General features: G+C 40.6%; 1 protein-coding gene across 3 annotated transcripts in view; it reads left to right on the forward strand.

The window, feature by feature from the left end:
• cpne5b (copine Vb) overlaps positions 1-27,397 on the forward strand; it is a 109,033-nt gene that overhangs the window by 77,526 nt on the left and 4,110 nt on the right. For all 3 annotated transcript variants that reach the window (XM_070901997.1, XM_070901995.1, XM_070901996.1), the window contains 10 exons: positions 3,934-4,037; positions 5,424-5,528; positions 14,322-14,363; positions 14,632-14,707; positions 16,724-16,777; positions 17,499-17,560; positions 20,499-20,545; positions 21,831-22,012; positions 22,284-22,411; positions 23,523-23,625. In XM_070901997.1, coding sequence (XP_070758098.1) covers positions 3,934-4,037; positions 5,424-5,528; positions 14,322-14,363; positions 14,632-14,707; positions 16,724-16,777; positions 17,499-17,560; positions 20,499-20,545; positions 21,831-22,012; positions 22,284-22,411; positions 23,523-23,625 — 903 coding nt within the window. The remainder of the gene's footprint in view (positions 1-3,933; positions 4,038-5,423; positions 5,529-14,321; positions 14,364-14,631; positions 14,708-16,723; positions 16,778-17,498; positions 17,561-20,498; positions 20,546-21,830; positions 22,013-22,283; positions 22,412-23,522; positions 23,626-27,397) is intronic.

A 27,397-nucleotide genomic window follows, 5' to 3' on the forward strand; every position in this document is an offset into this window, starting at 1 on the left:
TTCTGTTGCTGGCAACATAGACCAAAAAGATCCTAGAAAAGCTAATGTTTATGTGTGTGCCTAACATGTTACTGAGCATGCACATACAGGTATGAAGGAGTAGGGAGGGGGGCTGGGGGTCATCAGACGGGCACTGTATCTTGCACTTCAGTCTTGGGCGTGATGTAAAAGATAGTTGAGCCCTGGAGAAAGCCACGGGTAGTATGAAGAGAGTCCACGGTAGTTTCTTTAATCACTTATTAGATGCAGGGACAAATAAACATTCATCACAATGTGTTTTTGGAATTTTAAAAATGTATGTTTGCTGCAATCCAGTGCAGCCTAAAATATAAGCATGAATACTGCTTTCATGTGAAGAGAGACTATGATGTCAGTCAGTACTTAAAGTTAGGTACTTGTTGAAATAGAAAACATACACACACACACACACACACACACACACATCCAGTATCCAGGGATAGAAGACAGAAAGCCACAGAGATGAAATGAAATCTCATATTTATACTTGTTCAGATGACATAAGCATTGAACTGCTTGTGTGTCAATCAGGAGCCACCATTGCCCAGGAGGATTTAGGGAGTGTTTTTTAAGAAAATGAGTGAGAGTGAGATGAGTGAGAGAGTAGGAGGATTGTGCCAAATGGCAGACATGTGGTGTGTATGTGTCCTCAGGGTGAGGGCAGGAATACAGATAAAGTTCCCCTCGCTGCTGGAGTGGAGTGGATGTGTTCATGAGTGTGTCGGAGGGAAGTGTGTGCTGCACGGTGCCTGGCTGTGTGCGATAAAGACACAGAGAGGACACTGTGGCAAGATGCATACAGGAATTAAAATGGGCATCAACATATGTGCACAGAAACACTCTCTGCTCTCCCTCTCACACACATTCTTCTGCTGATTTGCCACTCGGCACACAGCCAGACACAAGGTGCAAGCTGCAACATTAAAATGCCATTAAGCTATCATTAGTGGCACCATGGCTGCCCAGTGTAAGGCCTCGGGCTCTGACAGAAACAGCAATCTACTGTTCTAGCATCTGAACATACTGTAATGAACCACTGTGTTTCAGAGATTAGCTACAGCCCACATGCCAGAGATAAGTCGGGCCCCTTCCCTGCACTGCCACCATACAGGGAGAGCCAAGTAATAGTAAACTAGTAGTATAAGCCTCAACAGCAGGCAAGTGATTTATATTTGGGGTTGGTAAAAGTGCTACCGTTCATGATAAACAACTGGTGGAGAAAATGCACAACCAGGCTTATTTGTTAGATAGAGCAGGTGTACTACAGAGAAAGTGTTGGTTTGCAGTGAGAATGAATCTCCCAGCATCTGCTACTGGTCTGATTTATTTATGTTTTTATGGTCTTTGCTAGTTCATCTTTTGAATCCACAATAGCCTTAGGTCACCTTCAGACACAGTTCATTCTTTATATATATATATATATATATATATATATATATATATATATATACCACTGTGCCACTGTGCACCGCAAAGAATTTTGTTAACTGATTAATTGTTGCCAGGCTAATGATAATAGGACAATGCGATTCTAGTCATTAAATATGAAAATCACATCTGCTGTTTGTAACTGCAATCGCATTGTTTATAATTTGGGAATCCAGGTGATATTATAGGACACATTTTATATTAAGTCTTAAGTATTAAGTCTGATTTCATGTGGTCATGTAATGGGCAGTTTAGGAATAGCAGAGAAGCAGCATGCTGTTCTCAAAGTAAAACATAATGAAGAGCCACTGCAGAGATGATTTTTGTGTTTTACTGGCCTACTGATTTGAAGAGATTAAAAAGGCTGCGTGCTTACTGAATTTAACAAATCTTTGGTTGTAGAAGCAAGAAATTTCATTTCAATTTGGATTTGTGATTTTAGATGGGATTTTCACCGATTTTACACATCACAGTCTGTTTACGGGTCATGGGGAGTACAACTGCATATGTGGAAAAAAAGTTTAAAATATAAAACCTTTTGTGGCTTCAGAGGGAGCTGTGTGAAATCTGATAAACCGCCTCAAGTGACTTCACTTGAGTCAGTGTCGTTTGAGGCTGAAGACTACAAAAAAAGTCTGGGTGTGTGGACCTCTGTAGCTTGCTCCTCATCTCTGCTTGAGGCTGGTGTAGCCTCAAGCCACTGCTATAGCATAACACATCCGGATCTCCAACCGAACTAACTATGGTTATAATTAAGTGTACCATCATATCATTTGAGGCTGAAAATATACTTGAAGCATCTTTCCAGACACTGTGACAGGTATCAGATGAAGTTAGCTTGATGACCATTACTCATGCTAGATTAAGACTTGGTAAGCAGCTGACACTAATGTTTGCAGGAGCGCTGGTAGGTGGATACGGTACTATGGTTAGGGATTACAATGCCTGATTACTTGAACACACACACCATTAGGCTGTTTCTAGATAAAGCTAGAGTGTGTGGTAGGCTGACTGCCAGTAGTTCATAGAGCAAGAGCATGTAAGCAGGTGACATTCACACTACACAGACTAAAACAATGGACAGTCATATGTCTACACATCCTTATACACATTAGTGAGGCATTTTCCCAAAATATTAACTATTAGCTCTGAGAACATGGGATTCATGTTCTCAGAGCCTTACCTCCTTTATCCAGCAGCTGTGTTACATTTGTGGGTATTTGTATGGAGTGTATGTGTGTAGACTGTCTGTGTATGCTTGTGTGTGAGGATGTACTGGACAGGACATTGAGTCCTGCTATTCTTACACTCCCGCTGAAACTAATTGTGCTCATCTCCAGCAGTTAGGTTGTGACTCATGGTGGCTGTCATGTGACATGTTGACATACTGTAAAAAAAGATTGAAATAACACTGAACCAAACTGAACTGAACATTCATTAGGTCTTCTACTCAATCATGTTCATTAACAGCCATAGACCTTAAATTTGAAGATTCTGCCTTAGCCTATGCTAATTTAAAATCATGCACTTCATCAGCTACTGCATCAGCTCCTTCACAGGAGTATAGAAGGACCATTTTACAGCTACTCAACCTAAATCTCCTTATTTGTGATGTTCACATTGAATCTGTTTACGCCGTGTAGTTAGTGTTAGTACTGCCAATCCCACTTTGAATCAACACCATGCTCTGCAGCACTTTGCTGTTTTGGTTTGCCATGCGGCTGGGTCTTAATGGTTCCTAATGGCATGGAAACATGCAAAATCCTAACTTGTTACCATGCTCAAAGTACAGCTGGGATGTTGGATGGTGGATGTACAGAATAAAGTAACAAAAGTTGAGAAAATTTGAAATATATAGAGTTGGGCCAGACAAGGCGGTTATGTGATGTCCTCTGTGCAGACAGTAAAACATTTTGATTTGGGAGACAAAACTGCCTTTCCTTCAGCCCCACCCTCAGGTCAAACTTAACATTCTTTGCCCCATTAATAGTTGTAATAGATTTTCTGATGTGTCACGACCATTACAGCCTCACAGGTCTGCGAGTGTGGCTAGTATTGCACTCGTTGTTGTGAGTGGATCAATGTGCACACATGACTTACTTATTTGTCCTAATATACTTGCTGTAATGTAAATCTAAAAAAATATCTTCTTAGCTTCTTCCCTACTTCTCTGTGAAAAAGAAGACATTCACAATATGCCAAGAAATATGATTAAGGACTAACACACACACACACACACACACACACACACACACACACACACACAAGTACAAATATCGACTACAGTATTCATGCAGTATTCATTATCTTATTGTTTGATGCACAGATAGCTGCTGTAGGCTGTGAAGATAAAAGAGAAGAAGTAGGGAAAGAAAATAGGCCACATAAATAATACCATCCATTCTTTAATCATGAAGAACTTATGATACACCGTTCCCCCCGACCTATCTCACACTTCTCTCCCAACATCTCCGTGTGTCCCTGCAGGACAGCGCCACTATGCAGTTCTGTGCCAACAAGCTGGATAAGAAGGACTTCTTCGGCAAGTCGGACCCTTTCATGGTCTTCTACAGAAGCAACGAGGATGGAACGTGAGTGCTTGTTGTGATCTTGTTTTGTCATTCCGAGTGTTTCAAAAGGTGGCTACAGGTGCTGCCAGTGGACCGCTGTTTCAGGAAGCACATGACATTGAGACACACATATTAGTAAATGCTATCAAAAGCCACACTTAAACGACAGTTGCTGAATTTTGTGTTACCAAAGCTTTCTAAAGTCCATGGTAAGAAAACACATTTAGATATTAGGTTGCCTTTCTGAAAGCATGATAAATTAGCCTGGAAAGTCCGTTTGAGACATGAAAAATGAGTTTTCAAGTACAATATCATAAAGGTTACAGTAACATAATAAAAACTTCAATTGGAAATCATCTTGGAACGAGGGAGAGGCAAAAACCGAGGGAGCATCAGAGGAAATACAGTATAGTAGAGAGGGATAAGATTATATGTATAGTATGAGAGGAGAGCTACAGTGGTTGCTGAGGCATGCACAACTTAAGAGGCAGCATACAGAGGCAACACTGTTCACAACACAACCACAAGTCCCATGACTATGCCTTATATAAATGGCTCCAGGAGAGCAAATAGGAAAGAGAGGCAATTACTGTATAAAATATATATAAAGGCAAGAAAAAAAACACCACAATCTGCATTTTCCATCAATAAGAAAAACTGTCTTTTTGTTTCTGAGGCAGTTCACGTAGGGATGCATAACACTCTCCCATCTCCTTACGCTTTCCCAGAGTGCTGTTCAACCTCCCAAGGGGCTACGCAGTTGTGGCAGTGTCAGCCCTATCTAGGCGGAGATGCTTTAGCAAGTGCTTCATTAGCCATCTTCTAGCTTTTCTCAGTATTTTTTTTCCATACATAACAGGGTGGGAAATGGATCCCCACAGATGTGCTAGAAGTATCCGTTGTTGGTGCCAGAGGGGGCTACAAATTAGAATCACAGGGTTTTAAAAGGCTTGAGGCACTTAGTGAAGCACAAGTAATCCAAGGCTTAGGGTAAAAAAGAAAAAGAAGTGATACGCATTGGTGCTTTTCGAGAGGATATTTGAGGGGGTATTTGATAGGAATTTATGTGGCTCGGCTCTGCGAAACATCTCAGATATCAGAGCATCCATTTGCATATCATTGTCACCCTTGTGGTCAAGGGAAAGGGTTTTAAATCCAGACTGAAAAATGAAATTATTCTCTGTGGTCTAAAATACAATATAGCTGGGAGACAGGCCAAGCGGTAAACAAAGCTGGGTACAGCCCTATTTAAAGCATCTCTCCTGCCACTGTAGGATTTGACATTGTCTTTCCTCTTGCCTCCGTCTCTTCAGTTGCATGCTCCTCCCCTTATTTGCATATTTATCTCTCTCCCTGGCTTGTACAATTGACATGTTCTGTTTGAACATATCTTCCCTCCTCCTCTAGGTTTACTATCTGCCATAAAACAGAGGTGGTCAAGAACACATTAAATCCAGTGTGGCAGCCTTTCACTATCCCAGTAAGGGCACTCTGCAATGGAGACTACGACAGGTACAATACAACCTCCTTCTGTTCTTTACACTTTGTGATCCCCACATTATCCTTTCACTGCTCCATTTATCCCCTCTATTTCTACCTCATCACACACACATAAGAATACTTGCACACACATCTTGAATAGTCAATAATGTCGGCCCCAGTGACATACTCTGCCTTCATTGATTTCTGTTGGCTCAATCTATCGACTGTCTTCTTGACTCTTATCAGAATCTCTCTGACTGACAAACTGCGTACAGATGACAGCCGTTACTACACCCTGAGCGTCAATGAGTTTAACAGGCAGAAATCAATACCAGTTCAACATGGTGTAGTGTTAAGCCTCCCATCCTTTCTACTGTCACATTATTTCTGCTCCTGTGTGCTTAGGTTATTCCTCGGTATTGATCTTTGCTGGAATAGCACGGGTCAGGCACAATGAGCCGCTCTAATCTCCAATGACCTCCTCGTGGTGATCCTGTTATCAACACTATTCATCTCTGAGCAATATAAATGTATTATTTTAACACTTACATTTGGTTACAACAGTGTGTATAAAGTGATCGTTTACTAAACCCCTGCCCGGAACAGTGATGGTTCAGTAGTTTTAGCCTTCCCAAAACCAAAACTACCAGAGCTTAAGTGTAAAGAATGGATTAAACTGTGTGTTTGTCTGCTCTAAAGTAAGCTGCAAACGTTGGCTTACCGGCTAACTAACTAACACTGTGTAACACTGGATGCTACTATATCAGAGTGTAGGCTAATGTTAGCCTACCGTCATGCCCTTTGTTGGATTTGGGGAAGTTCAGTTCCAGCAACCCCAGCTAAACCTGTTATCGGAGGTAGCAACACATGATTAGTCCTCATCCTGAACAATAACGCATAAATCTTACCTCTGTCTTACTTGTTCAAGTGTGTAAGCTCAGCAGCTAGGGTTGTGTTAGAATGAAGTGCGGTTTGACTAACTTTTTGCCTTGGACCTGTAGCTTTAGCTCCAGTTTTTAGCATTACACCATCTATGTAGCCATCAAGTACATGTTTAAAGATTCTCCTTTTAAAATGAGTCAGCTGGAGACATTAAAAGTCAGCCGGAGAAAGTGTTTTCAACCAACTCATGGAGCAACTAGCTATAGGTATAACTGATAAAAGCTTCTTTTGACAGTTGTCATTTCAGCAAAATAGATGGTTGCTGGGTAGAAATGAGAAGCCTGCTTGTGTCTACCTCTGTCTGAAATCAAGGACCCGTTGTTAAAAGATAAAAATCTGTTATTGTAAACTGAATATGTGCCGTGCGAGAGCACACATCTTGACAGGCATAGCAACAGTAACTAAAGGTGACACGGCTTAGCGAATGGTCCGTAGATGAAAAGAAAACAATATTAAGAAAATTAATGAAGAGAGAGAATAAGATAGCAAATGAACGTATGAATGTACAATTCAACAAATATTGTGAATACTCTTAATATAATTTGGTCTATTCATCATCGTTTTGCTTTTACGCTCTGGCCCCAGAAAACAAAAGGATTACATTACTGACTAAATATCTAAAATAATGTCGGGTTGCTCTTCCCACATAATTAATGCACACACATTGTGTCAGAGGGGATATGAATTCATTTTCCTCCCAGCTTATCTGCCTGCCTCTAATTTAAAAAAGACAGTGCTGGGAAGAAAACAAGCTAAATCATGAAGGAGCCGTGAGGGGAGATGAAAAAGGAGTGACAGACAGATTACTTTTGTGGGGGGAAATATTTCATGTGGCATACTGTATCTTTTTTCTGTCTCTGTCACAAAAGGTGTCTGTCGCATATCTTCTTCGTACGCAGTAAAACTGTAATTGCGGAGAATGCTGAGGACCTGGTGTGTGCTCAGAAAACTGCGATAAATCCCCAACAGGATCGGAGCTACTGATGGGGTTGTCTCGTGGATATATGGGGTTGCCTCCAGAAGTATTTGATACTTATATATTAGGTGAAATTGTGTGAGCCAGCTAATCACACATGAGCTCAAGAAGGGGTCACTACCCTGTCAGAGCCAGTCATATACAAGGGACTGAGCTGGGCATCAAAGGCACTTTCTAAAATGTTCCTGTGCCATGCAAACATTCACACACACACACACACACACCCACACACACGTCTGCACTTAGAGTATAATAAAATGTGACAAGCCATGAGCTGAAACAGCCTGAAATGCTGCAAGTCTTGAAATATCACAGCGCTATAATAAACAGGTTATATACTTGTACGTGGGTGAGGCATAAACTTTGTATGTCAGCGTTTGCTTGTTTTTTGTGTCCATATTTCTATGAGGGAGGGGAGGGAAGGTCTGTCTGTCTGTCTTTTTAATGACATAGTTCTTGAGACCCACTAATACATAATATTTTTCAACCCCTGCGATGGTACATTATCATCCAAGCTGTATTCATGCTGTCAATGCTTTTGATCTATGTAATTACTGTTTACATCCATCAACTGAAGAAAAGCTTCCAGTGATTTGGAAAGTGCTAATGTGGTGCCCTTAATCAGTTCAGACCAATTTCTTTTACATGTGTCAAAAGTCTACGTTTAAACAAAGTAGGGGTCACACCAGTTGACAAAAATCAGTTTTGACCAAAAGAAGTGCTCAACTACTATTGCCTTTATTGTCCTAGATTGCCGACATGAACAAGGCGTTTGACAGAGACGTTGTTTCCTTTTGTCCTTTTGGTTCACTGCAGGACCCAAAGAGTTCTCATCAAAAGGCTGAATCCAAATGTCCACCCTGACGGACTCCTGTCATATGTATCTTGACATGCTTTCATCATCATGTCCAGTCTGCGAGCGTGCTGGGTGCAAGGGGGAAAAACCCACTAGATTGTTTCCATGGAGATGAATTGAAATTTCTAACCCTGTATTTGTAAAGTATTTTCTGAACGGTTCTATTGATATTGGCAACTTATACAAGATAAATAGTTTACTTAGTAAAAAAGTATGGTTTTATATGTGATACTTAACACTGCTAATGTTATATTCACATTAAACCCTCAATGGAGAATCCTCACATTGTAGATGGATGAAAACCAACCATTGCCTGTCAGCAATAATTCAGCAAAGTCTCTGAGGAAGGCCCCTTGTGGACTCAAGCAAATAAATTGTGAATTTGGAGAGCCCTCGACACTCTGGACATTTGGATTTAGCCAAAAAACTCATGCAGCCTCTGGGTTCACTTGACATGAATTAGGTTTCCATCCAAATGTAGCACAACAAAATTATTGTTGGCACTAATTCTCCAATCTGGTGCCATTAAACATTGAAAAGCGCAAGTCAAACAATGGAAAACCATGTGGAATATGTGATGGAAATATGGCATTTATGTTTGTTTCATGTATTAATTTGAAGAACATTGCAGCCTCCTCATCGCTAAGTCTGACACCACTTTTTGTCTTTCTAGTGGAGCTGAAGCTTCAGTGGACGTTAAAGTCACATGCTTCATGTAAGTTGTGATTTAAGTCAGTTTCGATTGCACTTTGTCGCATTTTGCTTTTATCGATACACCAACTTCAACATCAGCCAAGCATAAAAACGTTTTTTTTGCGATATAGACTTTTTTTTCCAATTCTTATGAGTTTCCAAAATGACATGACCCTAAATAGTAGTCCTGTTGTATCTGGGTGGAGAGGCAGTGACTGTGGCTCCAACTGCTCGTTATCTGGGTTGCCACTTACTCAACTGTCTCTCACGCCAAATCCAGCACATGTTGGAGAGGGCATCGAAGCACCTCTATCTGTTGAGAGTACCAGCCCGCTCAAGTGTGTCAGTGGATGACCTACTGCTGATTTACTTTGCTCTAATTAGACCAGTGCTTTAGTTTGGACATGTTCCTCTTGTTAGATGCACCACAGGGCAAAAATTGAAGTTGGCGAGTTCAACAAAGGTTATTTCCAAAAGAGGCACTCTGCTCTCCCAAGTAACATCACTAAAGGGAACAAAGAAAGGAAGAAAGGAAGACGCAATGTCTCTGCTAAAGAGACGATGCATCCTTCTAGCCGATTGCATGACTTTCTCTCTTCAACCAGACAAATAATCACTGGTACATCGGCAACAGAACAACAGTGCTGCACTCTATTCCTCCTGCTCAAGTGCCATTTATACTGATAGGTTTTAAATTCTTATGGGTTTTTTTTTTTACTTTAAGTATGTGGCAGACACAGTGCACTTCAGACTCTCAAATTCTCAAGTCAGAAGATGGAAAAACAGTTCTATGGTCTCTCTCAGTAACAGTCTGAAACAGTTAATGTCCCTGTGGAATGTGTGAGAAACTGACTGCAAAGACCTCACTGACATCTGCACTTCATTTGCACTGGCTGTCTGCCCAGTCCATTCATAGTCGCTTTGTAAGGTCAGTGTAGTGTACCTTCAGTTTTTTGTGCCTGGTGTAAAGTGCTGTTTACAAAAACAAGGATTTGTACATCCAAACCACTTTCCAACGTTAAAAGTCTAAAGAGTCTAATGTACTCTGCAGCTAACAGCTGTTTGAAGATTATTTCAAACCCAGAAGGTTGATCATGTTTGGTGACTTAAAATACTTAAAACACATTTGAAACACAGAAATGATGAAGGTGTGGTGCTAATCTGACTGCTGCTTTAAAAGCACTTGTAGTTGAGTGGGGGCAGGTTTGTTTCACAAAATAAAAAACAAAACAAAAACAAAAACATTACTTGCACATTTCTCAAATGCAACCTGGACACATAATGACCAAGATACCCAAAAGGTATATGTCGCATGACCATTAGAGATGTATCAATCCAATACATTACATACAGTATCTGAGGCATACCTGATCTTATTAAGCAGGTATCAGCCAAGTGTGACCAATTCCCATTAAATACAATTGTTTCAACAATTGTACTGTAATAAGACAATGTTACAAACCTTCGAGAACAATATAATTAAAATTTGCACAAGCCCAATAGGAATAATGGTGTATCCACATGTCCTCTTATAGTTGAGAAGTGACGTGTAATTAGAGCCTCGTGTTACCTTGCAGATAAACTGATCCAAAACAGTTTCACACAGTGAGGTACAGAATACAGATTTTAAATTGAAAAGAAAAAAAGGGTACTGGTATTGGATTGGTACCTGGTATCGGCCAATATAATTACTTTTTGTAGCAGTATTAGGACAGAAAAAGTGGGACCAGTGCATCCCTAATGACCACCATTACAAAGAACAGGATTTGTGATACGAGTATGAACTTTTTGTTATAGAGAAAAAAAATGATGATATTAAATTCTGCCACAAAGGCGACATGCATAACAATGTGCTGCGCACAAGTGTTGCTGTACAAAACATTGGGAAGGTGTTGCTTGTTATTGCTAGGAAACAACACTCGGAAATCCCAGTTCTGAATCATCGCCAAAGGCTATCTGTCCACCATATTTTAGTCAGATCAGTTGGTAACCTTTTAAAACATCTCGCTAACACTCAGACAAGGATAAAAAAAACCTCCACCTTCCAACTTTGTTGGCTGGCGACAGGGTGGTGCAGTGATTAGGCAGACAGTCCTTCAAGTGGCAGGATCCAGTTGTGTCTCTGGTGACAGCGAGCATTTGAGGTATCCTTGAACAAATCCGTCTCTACACACACACACACACACACACACACATTACATACATACATACATACATACATACATACATACATACATACATACATACATACATACATACACACACACACACACACACACACACAGGCTCTGCTCTGGAAGCAACAGACTTCATTCTGGCAAAGAGGAGAGTGGAAGGCAGGAAAGCAGAGTAAGGGGAGTGATAGGAGAGGAGGGCAGTAGGAGAAATGAAGGAGAGGAGAAAACAGATAGCAGGCTACAAAGGCAAGTATACTTGCAGTGTTAGAGAAGAAAAAGAAAACAGAAATCCAATATGTCAAAGACCCTGTGCCAGACGAGTAAGTCGAGGAGAAGAGGATGAGGGAGTGTGAAGAGAGAGGAGGGAAATGGAAGGTGCTTCCAAGTTGTTGTGTATTCTGCTCAACTATTGACGTGTGAAGACATTTCAATTCCCTCCATCTTTCTATATATACACACACACACACACACACACACACACCCTTCACTCCCCCTGTGTTTCCTCTGTGTGGGTGGTACCTAAGGTATATATTTTAATGCTGATAATTCATTAAAAACATCAAAATAATCAATTCTCTTATTAACATGCTAGCCCCGGTGACTCAAACACCGTCTATTTTGGTCCCTGGCAAAAGATCAGACAGATCTGTGTAATTGGAGCTGAAGAATTGTTCAGTCTTGCCTTTTTTTCCCCCTCAATTATATGCGCCTCCATTACTGAAGATGAGTCATGTTCATTAAAGATGCCTTAGAATAGTAGCCGAAGATATCTGTGGTAGATTAGTTTTGGAGTGTATATTGTTCAAGGGGCCACTTAAGGATCTGAGCAGCTGAGTCCTTTGATGCAGCTGTAAGTTATATGAGATAAAATGGTGGAAAAAGGCTTTGAGCTGGCGTGATGACAGCTTCCTGGTTTTATTTGAGTAACATGGTGTGTACTATAATCACACCACTTACACCCCCCCCCCCCCCTCCCCCGCCTATAGATTGGTCAGGGGAGTGGATGACTTTTCTCTCTGCCTTTTCCTTCTTTTCTCTCTTTCTGCATCTATTTTACCTCCACCTATTCCCTCTCTTTTTCCAACACTGGAGGAGAAGCATCATGTTTCTACCACCCAGTTGAAAAGCACATTTTCTCTAGCTCACAGCCTTGAAGATAACCTCAAAAGAACAAACTGTCACCACCGAGCGACAAGGGCCAGGTGGCAGGGAGGAAAGTTGGGCTTATTTCAGGGGATCTTTCTATTCCTCAGTGACAGGAAAGAGTCTCTGATGTGCCGCTTGCTTCTGTTTTCTTTGGATCTGGGCTGGTATCAGTACTTGTGTAAGACGAAGTGGGGAGAGAGGGGAGACATGGGGGTGAGATCAATATGACTCAGGAATGAAAGTGCCAAAAAAAAAGTTGTTGTTTTTTTTCCTCCACTCTGCAGGGACACTGTTTCTGCTGCATTTGTGTAAAATGTCGTCAGTGTGTCTTTTTTCCCCTCTGATGTTCTTTTGAATGTTGGAAGTTAGCATGTCATACAGTTTTTGAAGGGAGTGCTTTATACGAGTTGACTTTTTCTCCTGCAAGATGCAGCCAGATACTCAGCTTTGTTCTAAAGCTGGAAAGAAACCCAGTTTTAGAACAAAGTCACATCTGTTTTAATTGATTTCGGGGTTCCCTTAGCATCATTTCAAAACACTTAATATTTAAAAAATAGCTGTGTTTTTTTGAGATAGCTATGATAACTGTTGTGATTTTGATTAATCCACTCAGCTCACTGAATCACTGAATCATTAACGCACCGGACTGAACAACAGACTATTTTAGGTAAATAAATAAATTAACATCCTCAATGTTTCTTTTCCTAATAACACTCAGTAGTGATGATGAGGGTTGTGTATTTGGCACTAAACACTCCAAGGCTCAAAGGGTGGACATGAAACAGGAGTACACACCTGTAGCTGCTGTCTCCTGCCCTTGTTAATTACAAAAGCCTTAATGACGCTAATGAAAGTGTTGCCGAGGCGCACTGTGCTTCCTAAAAGCTCTGGCCTCATGATTGAAAAAACACTTCGGTAATTTTGACGCTTAAGTAATTTCTTCTTTTGATTTCTCTGTTCTCTGCTGACAACATTCTTGCGTATAGTGCGTCACCCAACGCCGCAGAACATTTAAAAAAGGTGCCCTGTGAAGTTTTTGACCACTAGTGGGTGCCCATTTTGTTTGTACGCACACATGTAAATACGCAGGCAGGTAAATCCACATTCTGCCGTAGGTTTCACACTATCGAACAAAGCAATGTGCAAACAAAGGCACTTAGCAAGAAGACTGCTAGCAAGTAAAAATGGATGTAAACAGTTTAAAATATTTCTAAAAATCAGCTCTGCAAAAGGAAGGAAATTCATTAAACGTGTTTGTCAGACCTAAAGGATACACACAATGTGGTTTGTTGAGAAACGCTGACTGACTAAACTTCTGTTGAAAAGGAAAGCCCAGAGGGAACTTTTAAATGTTGTGCTTCAGAGATAATTTTGAAGCAGCAGAAGACAGACATTGGCGAGCTACGTTACTTTTGTAAAAAAAAATGGCTGTAAATTGATCTGATGCCAAAATTAGAGAACTGCTCTCTCTCCATGCCGAGGACCGAACAACAAGACAGCTTGGCAGCATGTTGCAGTAAACAGTCTCTCCCTTAGTACAATATACATCAGTTTCTGCGCTGACTAGTCTTGTGTGCAAGATCTTAAATATTGTCCAAGCCCACTGAACAACTTTTAGATATGGAGGACCCAGCAATGTCTCAGATTGCTGGGCTGAAATTGGCTCAGATATAGTTTTGAAGAATGGCTCATTGCAGATACGAGCTCTTGAACTTGGAAACTGCAGTTTCAGCAAAACAATCTCACCAGAAGATCCATTAGTATCTCTGTAGGTTTTGATCTTTCCATTGTTGATGTTCAAATTTCCATTTTTTCTGAGCACTTTTTGGGGACTTCTCATCCTAGTTTGTTTAAAAGTTGAGAAAATGTATAATTCCATGACAACTGGGCAAACTCCTTCTGATAAGGAAGATTGTGTGATGCGATTGAAAGCTCCAAAACGAGCTACTGAGCAGACCTTGTGGTGAGACTGTTCGCCAACTAGCATGCTGCTTTAAAATCTAACCTGATTGTGTGTGTGATGTTTTCCCCAGAACGATCAAGGTGGAGGTGTATGACTGGGACAGAGATGGCAGGTGAGTGGGATTGCCAAGACATGACACTACTGGAATTGAATTAAGGAATTGATAACCTGCAGTTCAAGATCTAATTAGAGAACTACCTATCTTCAATTAAAAAATATGAACTAAAACGTAAACAAAGTTTCAAGTAAATGTTCTTCAGGTATATTCACCCGAGGAACTGATCATTTCCGGTCACGAAGTTCCATCTTGTCCAAAACATCTGTCCTGTTTTTTTTTTTTTCTTACTCGCTGGTTTCTCTCCTTTTATTCCTTCTCCCAGCCACGACTTTATTGGGGATTTTACGACCAGCTACCGGGAGCTAGCTCGAGGGCAGAGCCAGTTCAATGTGTACGAGGTGAGTAATATTCCAGTGTTTTCACTGTTCAACAACGTGTCTGTTGGCTCCTGAAATCTGGATTCCCTCTACGCCGGCTGCCTTGGATCCCATTTCTGACACGAGTGACATTTCTATCTCTGACATCACTGTTGCACTGTTTTCCATTACTCTAGCACATTCCCTTACATGGATCTCTTCTACTCCTGCAGCAAAAAAAGAAAATTCATTTATTCAAGGGTTACAAAACACATATTGAAAAAAGTGATTCCATACATTCCTAATCCTTTCTTTAAAAAGGGCTTTTGTATGGTACAGTGTTTGTGCACGTCTCCCCACCTTCCCCAAGCAGTTATACATCCAATTAAATATTTCTTCTGCCCATGTTCTTCTCTTCAAACTTCAAGATTTATTTTGCCGCAATAATCACCTGGATGCTGACACACATAAAAATGGAGCTATTAGCAGCAGCGTGGAACAGGATTAATCGGAGAACAAACTGGGGGATTTAGAATGATCATAGCCATTTCTCAGTACTTCTCATGGGATACCGTGTCTCTTAATAGCACACAATACAGCTCTGTATGCAAATTACAAAACCCAACTCATTTAAATGTCTCGTCCCAGAATCCAAAGGTTGATGGGCAAGGCCTGAAAATGACATGGCTTTGTCCCATGTTTATCGAAATCATTACTTATTTTGTCCAGAACATAATTTATTGTGTAAATTCATGAGGAAATGTTTCACTTGTAATATTATGAGTATCAAGGCTACCATTGAACATTAACCCTTGAAATCTCACACTTGGAAAACAAAATCTTACTATAAAGAAGGACATGTCAATACCTTCATGCCTCTGTGGTTTGGTGGCCTTCAGCCAAAAAGGACAAATACCTGTCTTTTGGACGTCAGCTCCATTATACACCTCTCTTGATTCTCCTCTACCTCCCAGTGAGACTGAAAGGCCCTTTAGTTTTTGCATCAGCAGATTGTTCAGTGTGTCAGACAAATTGCCATCCCTCCATGTTAAATTAGGGGCTGTCACTTTCATGCCTAGCAGCCATAGAGAAACGAGGTAATGAGCTGAGACGTCTTTGGTCTCCGGATTGACATTTCTCTCTTGTTCCGGAGCCGGTGGAATACTGGCCTGCCTCACCCATCGATTCTTTGCAGCCACAGATTTGTGTTTGAATTCTAATCTTGTCCCCTTTAATAGTGTGATTGACGTGTATAAGATATTCAAGAAGTGTTTCTATAATAAGTGTTTCTAAGGGATCTTACGCGAGCTTCACTTTCCCCTAATACCCACCTGTTACATCATGCACACACACATCCGTTCTCACCTGACTTCCTTCCTTAATTTCTCACTTGCATGGACAAACACATGGCTCATCCTGCCTACAAACTGCATACATCTATGTGATGGCCTGCACTTCTGCTCATGCCGCCCACGTACACGCCTTCAATACATTTGCTGCATCCAATTAGGAAGGAATTACACAGTGAAACTACAGGGTGTGAAAATTACGGGGAGATAAGTAATGGAAATTCTATTTTAACATGTGTAAAAATACATAGTTACTAGCCAAATCTATCAAACAAGAAATTATAAAGGAGGTTTATAAATATAAGCTACTACGCAAGCATTTTGGTTGGATGGATCAAAGAGTAACTGGGTATGTCAGAGTTTGAATAAAAAATGTTTGTAGCTGAAGAGCCTTACATAGGAAAAAATATTTTTTTTGTTCAGAATTTCTAAAATTGTGTTTAATTGTTTTAATTATTAGGTTAGGTTGTTTTAATTAATATTAATATCAAATTATCGTCAGAATATTGTCAACTGGCACTGGTTTACATACAGCATGTGCAAATATAGTAATGTGTATTTTATGTAGAAATATGTTGTGATCTTGTAAAGGACATCATTATGTATTTATATCATATAGTAATTGCTTTGAAGTCACAATATGAATTCTATAGTTTTGGCTAAATAAGTTCATTTGATCACCTGTATCTCCTTGTTGTTTATCTTTTAGGTGATTAATACCAAGAAGAAAATGAAGAAAAAGAAATATGTCAACTCTGGAACAGTGAGTATGTCTCAGCAAACCAGTACTGGCACTGTGCCTCTTTTCTGCTCCACACCTACTTCTCTTCTGTTAAATTATTCCCTCTTTAATTATCATGCAAGTGTTGGCTCCTTGGAAGAAGATGCCAATCTGTGCTTTCTATGTTGTGAAGTAGATATCCTCATGAATTCTCCTATCACACCCCAATTAGTTAAAACATTTGGTAAAAAGCCAAAAAAGCTGTGTTGATTCTGTTGTAGTTTTGAAATTCGGCTAAAACAAAAGAACTGACTTGATAGTTATAGCTGTGTATAAATGCATTACTTGTACATATATACATATATACATACATATATATACATATACATACACACACATTTATATATAGTACCAAATACTGTAGGTGAAAATGAAAGATGAAGAAAGACGCTGCAGAACTTGAAGGACATGCGATCTGAGAGATCAGAGTGGGCGACACCAGCGACCAATTGAGACGCCAATTTTCACACAACTTACCCGGCAGTGTGGGCATGTGCAAGTAATGCATACAAATGCAGCTCATCCTCTCTTCAAACTTGTCCTCTGGCAATGTAAATGAATCAGTCATCAGAAACCAGTCGGCTCACATCTTTTACCAAAGTGAGTGTTGGTTGCTGAACCACACCAAGTTTTTTTTTGTATTTAAGAGAAAAAGATCATTACCACCATGTTTTCAAATGCTTCTCCTTGTCTTTAATTCCAGGTGACCCTGCTCTCGTTCTCGGTGGAGTCAGAGTTCACATTCTTAGATTACATCAAAGGAGGGTGAGTGGAAATGCATACTTAACGTAGTTCAACAAAACGTAGTGAGATTTAATTTAAGTGTAAACCAATGGAATATAGCGAATTAGGAGGGGTGAAGGGGTAGGACTACTTAAAACACGTTATATTGTGGTATTATTAAAATGTTTTTATTATTGACGGTATTGAAGTTAACATCGGTTTGCTTAAATCCTGCATTCACTGACTTTTTTGGCCACTTGGGGGTAGCACAACAAACTGTAAACACAACATTGACATATTATCGCCTTAGAAAATTGTTATGGCCTAACGTGTTAGCAAACTATTGCCCATTCACACATCCAAAAGACACTGAGCAACACTAGCATTGGAGTCGTGTTTCTGGCCACGTGGCAAAGGTAAGTCCAATTTTCACTCTCCTTTCAGCTCAAGTTTGATTAACCAACTCCCCCCCAAAATATCTGGCTCTTTAGCTGCTACTGTAAACGTTTCACAATATATAGTTAGCTAGCCAGCTAGTGGCTAACTTTGTCTGTCTATCGTTTGGTGGTAGGCAGGTGGCATACATTGGGTTTATCATAGCTTTTACTGGAAACAGCGCTGATGAGAGCACAGATTACAGATAGCAAAAACTACTGTACTAAAATAAGAATGAAGTTGTGCACGTGTCATTAATCCTGTAAAGGACAATTCCATTATTTTTTTTAACAACTACGATAGAAAGTCGTCCTGATAGTAAATTACCTATAATGACAATTCTCTTCATTAAACATTTTATTAAAATGCATATACCTCTATCGTCTTATCGTTCATGTAGTGGCACCCTACTTTGTTATGATTTATAAATTCACAATAGCTGCTGTCTGTACTAAGAGCCATTCAATTAAAATTCAATTAAACATATTTTAAAAGAGCTGGCTTTGGCCAAACTGTCTTCACAGTGCAGTGTACCAACCCTTCGACCTCAGCGTAGTTTTCGAGCTGGAGGTTGACACGTGCATATCAATGATGTCTCAGGTGAAGTGTGCCTCTCAGGCAGGTTGGGCTGCGCTTTGATCTCCACACTCCCATTGCAGCAGGTAGGCTGTCATGGGTTTTATGGGCTGTGGCAGAGCTGACAAGTATGACAGATTTCACTGACAGTTCCTGGCTTTGGCTGATCTATGATACAATAACCTTAAGGTTTAGTGGCCTCACTTCAGAAATATCACCCTCATCGGTCTGGCCACTAACATTACTCTGGTACTCACCGAGTGGCAAGTTAGAGAGTTGGTTCTTGCAAATGTGGAGCCTCTTGCTCTTTAGAAAATGGATGAAAGTTAGGAAAAGTGTGTCACTTAAACTGTCCAAGCTCTTCGCCACATGTAAAAACATTTTCTACTCTAGCAGTTAAAGCACTTTTCTGTAATATTTGGTGTTACAGCTTTCATCATGAAGCAAAGTGAACTCTGGCTGCTTTTATGTTTTATTTGACAAGGCCAAGAAAAATGTGGCCATTGAAATAACTAAAAAGTATTTCACCTCAGTGCAGACAGAGAGGAAATGAAATGTCATCAGACTGTTGATTTCTTCCCACTCTCCACGCCTGCAGCACTGGGACAGCTCAGGAGTAAAGGAACAAGAGGACATAATATGCTTAGAATTTAATGATAGGGGTCATCTCTGTGCTGACTGCGGTTCAGTGCACTCATATCAGGTTAATAATTTGAACATTACCTTTAACTCCCCTAGAATTTGAATTAGGATGAAGTATTGTTGTAAAAGGGAAAAACTAAAACAGGAAAAGCTGAGAGTGTGATAGTTGGTTGAAAGAAATGTTAGTAAAACTACAGCAAAAGTTGATATTTTGCTCACAGAGAAAGTCATAATAACTGTTGATGCACTATAGATGTGTTAGAAAGCAGCAGGAAAGAAGGGAAAAGGGAGAGGGTGGAAAGACAGAAAGAAAGAAAATGGTTAAACTACTACATTACAAGACCGCAGTGTCATTTTGACCAAGTGTCAAGGAGGCTCATTTTACAAGAGTTCAACACAATGACAAGAGTCTGAAAAATATGTCTGAGTATGTGTGAACCTTTGAGCTAAATGTCAGTATAAAAAAAAAAAAACTTCACACACACACACACACACACACACACACAGTGGACGGGGAATCCATATCTAAAACCTGAAGAAGAAAAAAGGAGAATCACAGTGAAAAACACCCCATTTCCTGGTGCACATGTACAGTTTGCAAACCTGCCTTCCCCTGCAGAGATTGTCATGCATTCAAGAGTCTTCATGAATTAATAAAATTAAGTTTAATTAATGCTAAGGTTAGCAGAGTCAGGCTGTGGCATATTCTCCATCCACACCCCAAAACTGAAAGGTTAATGTGAATCTTTAACGCGTTCATTTTATTATCTATTCTTTTGCCTTCCTCTCTGGCGGCTCTCATAGATAATGAGAGGCTGTCGTTCGGGACCCCGAAGGCCTCGTCTCTTTGTCATAAATTAGCAAGAATATGGGAGTGCTTCATCAGCAGGGAAAATTGGATTATGATTTGCTCTTAAGTGCTCCATCAGTCTAATTGCTTGTTACCCAGCTCAGTGTCTCAAAGGCTCCTCGGCACCTCCTGCTACTCCTTCTCATGGAAGGTGAAAATCAGATGAACAGGGAGTGTAATCATTTAAATCTTATTTGACAGCAGAGCGACTGCACTGTGTCTTAACGCGGATGAAAAAGACAAGAAATGGCAAATTAAATATAGATCTGTTTGTAACAATATCATCATAAGGAAAAATTGCCAGATTTTGTGTACGATGTGCCTCCGTTTTAGGTATCATCTTGTCCTGTATCAGAAAATGTGTGTGTGTGTGTGTACGTGTGTGAGCACTGGAATTTAATGAGGCCTGGCATGCTATTGCTGGCTGGTCTCTGTTGTTGATTTCTTTCCATGTCCTCCTCTCCATCCCCCTTCTAGGACGCAGATCAATTTCACTGTGGCCATCGATTTCACAGCATCTAATGGTGAGTGATACTAACGGCAAAGTGTGTGTGTGTGTGTGTGTGTGTGTGTGTGTGTGTGTGTGTGTGTGTGTGTGTGTGTGAAGGAAAGGGGGCAGGGGGGCAAGAATAGATGGTAGTGCTCTTTGACTGTGGCATGCCCGATTTCAGAATCAATCACACACACAAGCAGAAGGTTAGGGCACACTTACTATACACACATTGTCACCTACAAGTGATAGCCTTTCCTGGATAGCTTGTCCTCCTAAATGCTCTGTCAATACATATAAAGGTTATAGCAATCATTTTAGCAAAAATAAAGTAAAGCAAATGGGGTAAAACCCTCAGTTTGACAAAAAGACTCCTGTGTGTAAAAGGACCACACTTCAGTCTAATTACACTACGTATGCCATTAATTATGCCTGAACACAACGCTGAAAAAGATTTATCTGCAAGGAAGAGGTGTTCAGTATGAATCACAGTTATTACAGGAAAATTACAATTCACATTTCCTGATTGATTGTTGCTAAATTCATCCCCCGAACAACAATTGTCCAATTATAGCTAAGCATCCTTAACTCGGCACGGCAGGTCTGCCAAGCTTTGGATTCTTTCACACGTTGAAAGGGTGTACATGGGGCTGTAGTAAGTAAGAAATACTAGGTACACAAAATGTTTGGAGGGTGGGGTCTTTTCTTTTAGCCTTAACGCTACGGAAAACAAAAAGGTTACAAGTAGCAGATGTCAATTTATATAACTCAACACATCCAATGGACCGGATGTTAAAAGACAGAATTACGGAGCAAACTGTCAATTTTCCCCAAACTGTTGAGATCTCCAACCTTGGTGTTGGTCAAGGTGACGTACAACTTGCTGTTACACTCTTGACTCCAGATAATATCACTTGTATTACATCCTGCGAGTGCAGAACCTGACCAGGCAAACAGCAGGATTTCTAGTATCAGATAGCAGATGCAACCAATCAAATGGTGAGCACGTGTCACAGTCAACATCACTGGGTGCAATGACAACAATATTTTGTGAAACACGTCCAGAATATCCCAGCTGGGCTGTTAATATTGAATAACTTCATGGTGATCTTTCTAAATGCTCAATTCATTTGTCACTTGGAGATATTCAGTCATTGTGTTTGTTAATGGGTTGACCTTGATTGCAACACAAATGTCTGAATCAAAAGTTCTCGTCGTTGCAAAAGGAAGTGCACAAAAACTGCATCTTGCAGTCTAGAAGTGATGTCTTTGTCACCCATTACCCACAATGACCTCCAGAGTGATTGATTGTTCAACAGGTAACCCCTCCCAGTCCACTTCTCTGCACTACATGAACCCCTACCAGCTGAACGCCTACGCCATGGCCCTGAAGGCTGTCGGGGAGATCATTCAGGACTACGACAGCGACAAGATGTTCCCTGCTCTGGGATTTGGAGCCAAACTGCCCCCTGATGGACGGGTGTCACACGAGTTTCCACTGGTGAAGTTAATCTTATTTCACCTTTGATTAATCAGTTCAGTGGATTTTTGTCAGGGGGTTTTTCATGCTTTTTATTTCCAACTTCTGAATTTTCTGTCTAATTTATTGTGTTGATTCCGATTAATGGATTTTGTGCGTGACCTGGTAATAACAAACAAGTGAATGAGATCTAATGAAACCAGCGTACCTTGATAAAGAGCTTGGTGTTTCTTTCTTTGATAAATGCATTCACAGAGTCCATGAAATTGATTTTACATGCTCTCCTTTCCAGAATGGAAACATTGAAAATCCGTACTGCAACGGTATTGAGGGCATCTTAGAGGCATACCACCAGAGTCTGAAGACAGTGCAGCTGTACGGGCCGACTAACTTCGCTCCTGTGGTGAATCATGTTGCCAGGTGAGAGAACAATGCAGCTGCTGCAGAGCTTCTACTTTCCTCTTCTGCTCTATGAATAAATGTGGGATCTGTACAGAGGCATTACTCGCACCTTTACTCTTAAACTCACTTATCACTCCCTTTGTCTGGTTTACTACTGTCAAACACATACCAAAGAAACAGGAAGAGTCTCGCACTCCTCAAACCTGCACAGATTTCCACACAAATATATTCTAAATGTGTTTATATGCAGTGAGCAGGACACATTGTTTAGTGCTTGCTGCTGACAATGATATAATTGATCTGTTTATCATCAACAGAAGATTTCTGTTTTTGTACCACAATCTTGTCAGACAGATTATCAAGATTATGATATTCTATAAATTTCCACTCACATCAACATTTTTGACTGCTGGCTTCGGTTGGATTTGATTTCCTGTGCAGGTTCCTGCTTTTCTGACCCAGTACATTGACAATATCCCTCCTGCCAGACACAACAAACAGGATGTAACATGCCTGAATGTTAATGTAGATCGGCTGATCAAAAGAATGGCGGATTTAGCTGATGGAACAAATGACACAGGCCTGTAGCCATTAACTGACATATCACTCACAGTTAACGCATACAAAAGTATGCAAACTGTGATATGATCTGAGTGGATGCTTGTGCCCCCCGACACCAACCTCCACCTCTCACTTGCACCGCTTCCCTCTCCGTCTCATTTGTTGAGCCATATTCAAACAATTCTCCATCTGATTACGCCAATGCTCTGTTGTAATTAAAAATGTCATTCTGATAAAAACTGAGGCGCACTTTTTAAACTGCGGCAGGGAGCCGTGGCTGTAAGAATACACAACCAGTTGTGGTGTTTAGCATTTGAACGGGTTAACTCAAGTAGGAAGAGATTTTAACAAAAGGCGTTAATCTGTTAATCAAACAGTGTGTGTGAGTTTCATCTGAAGAGCACCAATGACAAAGAACACTTTTATTGAATTTGCCTGTGGTGAGAGTGCATGATAAGGCATTGTCATTCGATGTTTGTTCCTGTATTAAAGAGATTATAAAACTGCCTCTTATTTCTGTCTGTATCTGTGTGTGTGTGTGTGTGTGTGTGTGTGTGTGTGTGTGTAGGTATGCAGCTGCAGTGCAGGACGGCTCTCAGTACTTCGTGCTCCTCATCATCACAGACGGTGTCATTTCCGACATGGCCCAGACCAAAGAGGCCATTGTAAATGTAAGAATGAGAAAGAGGGGAGACGCGGTGATTTGCAGCACTATATGAGGCCAGATGTGCCCAGTTTTATCTGGTATAAACATGAAAGAGAGAATTTGCTTTTTTGCCAGATGAGAATATTGGTAACCCCCTCACATGCTTGTAGGATAAATATGAAGCTGCAGGCAGCAGCCGGTTAGCTTAGCATAAAAACTGAAAACAGCTAATTTGGCTCAGTCCAAAGGTTACCAAATTTATGCTCATTGCCTGGCAACCTCATGGTGACGACAAGACTTTTAAAGAGTTACTGCTCCCAGCCAAGAAATAGTCCAGCAGATAAAACCGCAACTTGTTGTTTTTATCCTTCAGTTGTACAGTTTGTACAGATTAAACAAAAGAGATATAACTTAATTACTGAGCTTTAGAGATGCTGGTAGGTGGATTTTGTTATCTTTGGACAGAGCCAGGCTAGCTGTTTCCAGTCTTCATGCTACGCTAAGCTATCTGTATCTTCATATTTACCGTATAGACATGAGTGTGGTATCAGTCTTTTCATCTAACTCTTGTGCATTTCCCAGAAATGTCAAACTTTTTCTTTAAATCAACATAAAAGGCCAACCAGCACAAGACCAGCAACTAAAGATTATTTTCAGTATCGATGAATCTCTCAAATATTTATAGTCCAATACCTAAAGATATTCAGTTTACAATGATATAAAAAAGAGAAAGCAGAAAAACAATTAGTTGATTATCGATATTCATGTCGATTTACTGTTAATCGGCTAAATGATTAATCAATGAATTGTGTCAGCACTACTTGTAATGATTTTTGTTAGAGAATATGGATACTGTGTCTCTGATTAGCTGTCGCATTCCCTCTCAGACAGAAATAAGAAGCCCAGATGTTCATTGTGGTTGACAGAAGCAGTTGTTCTGCAATCTGTAAAGCAAAAGAATTGGCATAAAGGCATCACATCACTGACATTTTTGTGCCGACATTGCTTGTTTCAAATCTTTTGGAGCGTACTCTCAGGATCAATATATAGACTAATGATTTACCTGACAACTACACCAAAGTAGCTCAACACCCAGGTATGTATTTGCTCTGAAAGATGCAATGAACGAATCATCTACTGTCCTTAAGGTATAAATGTACTCCCTTCAAAACCCACAATGGCCCATTAAAATGGTTGTGAACACATTTATGAAATACAGCATTTGAAAAAATGCAACTGCCTCAGTAAATAAAAAAACATGTTCCTCTGAGCTTTCCCCAAAACCTGTCCTAACGCCTTTTTTCCCAAGCTTTAAATAGTAGGAGGCTGGCTTCCTTTTCCTTTCCTCTTCGTTGGTCGATTCCTCTTCTCTCCCCTCCTCCTCTTCCTCAGCCCGCCGCAGGCACAGAACACCCAGCAGACTGGATTTAAAGGGAATTTGCGACTGTTAGTCAAAACATTAGAACAGCCACACCTTCCTTTTAAGATCTTGCCTGCTGCTCTATCTCACTGCCTCCACTCTGACTGTCTACTGACGCTTTGCTGCTTTCCACTGCTTTCCCCTTGTACTCTTCACGGATCCTGGGCGAGGGAGGACACACTGGCTGAGGTTATATAAGTCTTTCCTCATACTTATTCATGCTGGAAGGTATCTTAAAGAAAGAGCGATGGCCCGGATGTGCACAACTCTCAGTATGTTGAGTATGAACATCTGGAGTGGCTTTGCATTTGGGCATGCAGGTGTCTGTGTGTGGACATGTGGCAGGACAGTTTGGGAGTGTCTGTCCTCCATGTTTTCAGTAATATAGACCGATGGTGGAACAAAGGGGGGCTATCAGTCACAAGAGAATCTGCCATACTACAGAAATGCACCTGTCAATCACTCTGGCCTCCCCCTCCTCTGCTCACAGCTAAGGTCGCTTTTGCTGCCTCCTTCTCTTTCTCTCTGTGGAGACGTGAGACTCCCTCGCTAACAAATACAAAGACTTCTGCTGTCTCTCTCCATTTCTTTCCCCCTCAAAAGATCTAAATCTCTTTGTCTTCATCTGCTACTTCATCTGCTACTTCAGTCACCCCATTCAGTCTACAGCAAAATCCTCCGCCGCCTTTGATTTCTTTCCTTTCTCACCCTCTACTTGTTATCTGTCAGTGCTTTGTGCTTCATCTCTTTATCAGTGCCAGGACCCACCAAAAGGTACTTCACAACCATTTTACCTCCATTGTATTGGATGCAGGACTGTGCTATGTAAGAGGTAATGGGATACCTACATATACCTATATACAGCAACGAATACAGTCGTCTCCATGACTAGAACAGGCTACACGGCCCATTGGTCTAAACGAAACCTCGAACCCCACAAACTAATGTAGTCACTTGTATCCTCCTTGGCCTTAAAAGTAATACTCAGCCACTGCTACTTGCAGCTTACATTGGAGCAGATAAACACTCTTAAATCTATTATTTACACTTTTGCTCTCGTGTTTTTGTTTTTGGAAAGGCTAAACAAGATACTAACCTCTAAACTCTTTAAATGCAGAGTACTTACTGCTTCCCCAAGCACACTGCTTGCACATGTGAAAAAAAACCCAAAGCCTGGCTGACCTGCCATGCTTAGTTACAGTTGCTAAGCTATTTGTTATGTTATTGTTACATTATTGTTTTTCACAGATATTTGCCAACATGAACAGGGTTAGGCTTCACTAATGAAGGGCCCTCTGGACATGTTTTGTCTCATTAATTAGCAGGATATCTAAAAGTGTGTGGAAAGTTAGCTGTGGAACAAGAAAGTGTGTATTTTGAAGCTGTCCATTTACATTACATTACATTATTTCGCAAACGTTAGTTGCAGATTTAAAGATATTTTTCATTTTCTCTCAGAGGTAGCTGGTTTATAAGTGTTCTCAATCTGCTGCCTTAAGCTGTTCTCTGAGACGGCCAATGAGACATGCTCTAGTGACTCAGGTGACCCCTGTGCTGACAGGACAGTCACCTCTCCAAACATATATCCATAAACCTGTGTGTGCATGAGCAAACACCCATCAAAGGATGCACATGCATGACATTTGGATTTAAACGGCACATCCAGAGTGAGTTGTTGGAGTAATGAGTGTTGATTGACGCTTTGTTTTGTCGTCTCATTACACTGGATCTCAGCTGCCAGTCAGGGTGACAGGAGAATGGCAAAAATGGGGCATGGTGGATTGCCAGGTTATTTTTGGTGGCATTTGATGTTCTGATGAGTGCGTCTCCGGCTACACACACACACACACGCTTGTACATCTATGTTTGTGTGTGCATGAGCGTGGGAGGACAGGCACTGACAGCAGTTGTGTTGAATGCTGATAAATCGCGTTGATGTGCTGCGGCTGAGGTGGTGTCGACAGAAAGTGCTCTCATCCCCGTGGCAAAAGAGGTCGCCCGATTTGCCACAGTGCATTTGTCTTGTACCCGAGATAAATCTGCACTTGTTAAAACTGCTTTGTGAAAATATGTGACTGCAGAAAACTCATTACACATAATAGCAGCTTTTATATTGAGCATTTACGTTGCCATCTATCTGGGAATTACAGCGACTGTAACACGGCCTGTCAGAGTGCAATGCAGTCAGCATGTAAATAAAATCACTTTAGATGCACATAGTACAAGTCAGACTATCAAATCCTTTTTGATTTTATTCATATATATTCATATTCGCAAGAGAATGAAAGAAGCTGTTTTGGTTGGATTGTTTGTTTATAAACAGCTTAAAGGGAAAGATACACCGCATATACAGCATGTAAGCAGATGGGTTACTACA

The sequence above is a fragment of the Enoplosus armatus genome, chromosome 3 (genome assembly GCF_043641665.1).
Source record: "Enoplosus armatus isolate fEnoArm2 chromosome 3, fEnoArm2.hap1, whole genome shotgun sequence".
Taxonomy (NCBI): domain Eukaryota; kingdom Metazoa; phylum Chordata; class Actinopteri; order Centrarchiformes; family Enoplosidae; genus Enoplosus; species Enoplosus armatus.